The sequence below is a fragment of the Mercurialis annua genome, linkage group LG2 (assembly GCF_937616625.2).
Source record: "Mercurialis annua linkage group LG2, ddMerAnnu1.2, whole genome shotgun sequence".
Classification (NCBI taxonomy): Eukaryota; Viridiplantae; Streptophyta; class Magnoliopsida; order Malpighiales; family Euphorbiaceae; genus Mercurialis; species Mercurialis annua.
The window spans coordinates 54,281,819-54,283,923 of record NC_065571.1 but is presented as its reverse complement, the minus strand read 5'-3'; the positions used below and the strand labels follow the sequence as shown (position 1 = coordinate 54,283,923).

Here is a 2,105-nt window from a genome sequence, read left to right as displayed (position 1 = left end):
TTCGAGCTCGAACTCGAGCCTGTAAAACACACTCGAGCTCGAGGTCGAGCTTGGCCTAACTCGGGCTCGGCTCGGCTCGTTCACACCCCTGTATGGACTAGACTTTACTATATTTTTCAAGTTAGAAAATTACTAGCGAATTAGGTCTAATTCAAAAGTATTAGTCCAAACAAAAATTTCTACCAAGACGTCAATGCACACACTTCACCATTTCCTTCCAAAATCTCTACAAAATCCAATCATTAACAGAATAACTACGCTTCATACCAATTCTTCCACTCTCTGAACTGCACATCGCCATGGCCAATGCAAGCTTCGATCTCGACGAAGCTCTGTCTCTTTCCCTGAGTATTCTCCATCAAAGTTTCCACTTCGACCAAGCTCTAAGCCGTGACGATCAAGTAACAACGCCACCAATCTCCGAGCAAGCACCGATGAATGATCATCATATGCCACCGGTGGCAGTAACCATACATGATGATGAAGTTTGCATTGTTTGCATGGAAATTTTTGAATCGAGTAGTGGGATTACAAGCGGCAAACAAATCACATGCGGCCATGTGTACCATGCAGCTTGTATCTCTTCCTGGCTCTCTTACAGTAATTGTTGTCCTTTATGCCGTCGCACCGTCTCCGGCTCCGGCTCCGAATGACCGGAATTCAGGCACTGGACTTTTGGTCCTTTTTAATGTTTTTTTTTTCGGAGTAGTGTGCGTGGGAGGATTTAAACACACGATCTAGCATTTTGTTGTGCACCGTTTATAATATTTGAGTTATAAATCATTGGTCGGTCATTTTTAATGTTGATATACTTATGGCTTAATTATTAAAAAACACTGGACCATTTTTACTTTTTTATGTTTATAGTCTACATTTTTAAAATCGTCAATTTTATCTCGTTCTTTAATTTTCGGTTTTAATTTAATTAGAGCAGAAAAAAAATTTAATATGTTATTCAATTGGAAACTCTCAATTTAAATATGTTATTCAATTGAATTTATAATTGAAAATGAGTTAAGGTGACGATTTTAGAAATTTAGAAGGAAAATAGCAATAATGTTGGGTATTTTTGAATGATTATGCGTATTAATAATATTGAATAGTACATTTTCAAACTTGCTTACGCATTTCATGTCTTTTGTTTTACAAATTTGACATGAATGATGGAATAAAAGAAATAAAGAATTATTGTCACGGTTTTTTCCAGATGAGAGAAGAGAGCAGTAGAAAGTAATTCTATATAGCATAGTTTCTCTTATTGACGCCGGTCCTTCCAATTAGCATTTTTTAATAACACATGCAATACGCACTTTATAATTAAGAATTACTATATATAATAAACACAATACATATATAACATCTACGAATGGGAGTTGGTCCAAGTTGTAAGCGGTTTGATATCGCTTAAATAAATTTCGGGTTCAAGTCCTTGTGAATGCAGGAAATTCCCACTGGCAGACTCACCTACCATGCTAAGCAACGCGGGTCGGATCCGAATTAATCAGGGCCAAGGCTTGAAAACCAGATAGACTTAAAAAAAAAAAAATTATGTCCGCTGGATATAAAAAGTTTATGTTAAAAATTTAAGTTTAAATTTACAAAGCAACTTTTCTATATATAGAAAAGTTGCTTTTGTAAATTTAGTTACACAACTTTTATTACTTAATGTAGACTTATTATATTTTTAATAAATATATTGAACTAATTACTAAAAATGATAATATTTGTTATTTTTGATAAGTTTCTATAAATTTACAGTGTAAATTGATATGTTTCTTTGTTTGTCCCACCATATCCGACTAGCGTATTCTAAATTCTTTTAAAAGATTAAAATTTATATGTAAAAAACTATTCTATAGAATTTATTTTGTCAGTGGTAAAATATGTTATTGTTTCTTTTTAATTTTCAAAGGAATAATTTAAAAGTAGTTAGCGGAAAGCGAATAAATTATAGGATAATAATTGATATATTGAGGATCACTGAACTCTCAATTTTTTTTTACATTTCAATTATTAAATTATATTTTTTTATTTTTTTAGTTACTGAACTGTTTTTTAGTATTTTCAGGCTAAAAATGTTTAGGTGACGGCTGAAATTTATTTTT

The 2,105-nt window shown here is 32.4% G+C and overlaps 1 protein-coding gene across 1 annotated transcript; it reads left to right on the top strand.

Annotated features, from left to right (window-relative positions):
• Window positions 1-299: 299 nt before the first annotated feature.
• On the top strand, window positions 300-653 carry LOC126668742 (uncharacterized). Its single transcript, XM_050361923.1, has one exon. It carries the CDS (start codon window positions 300-302, stop codon window positions 651-653), a length of 354 nt encoding a protein of 117 aa, XP_050217880.1.
• The last annotated feature ends 1,452 nt before the right edge of the window (window positions 654-2,105 follow it).

Bases quoted from the DNA above. Each gene is read 5' to 3' on its own strand.
- LOC126668742 (XM_050361923.1), top strand. From the start codon at position 300: ATGGCCAATGCAAGCTTCGATCTCGACGAAGCTCTGTCTCTTTCCCTG.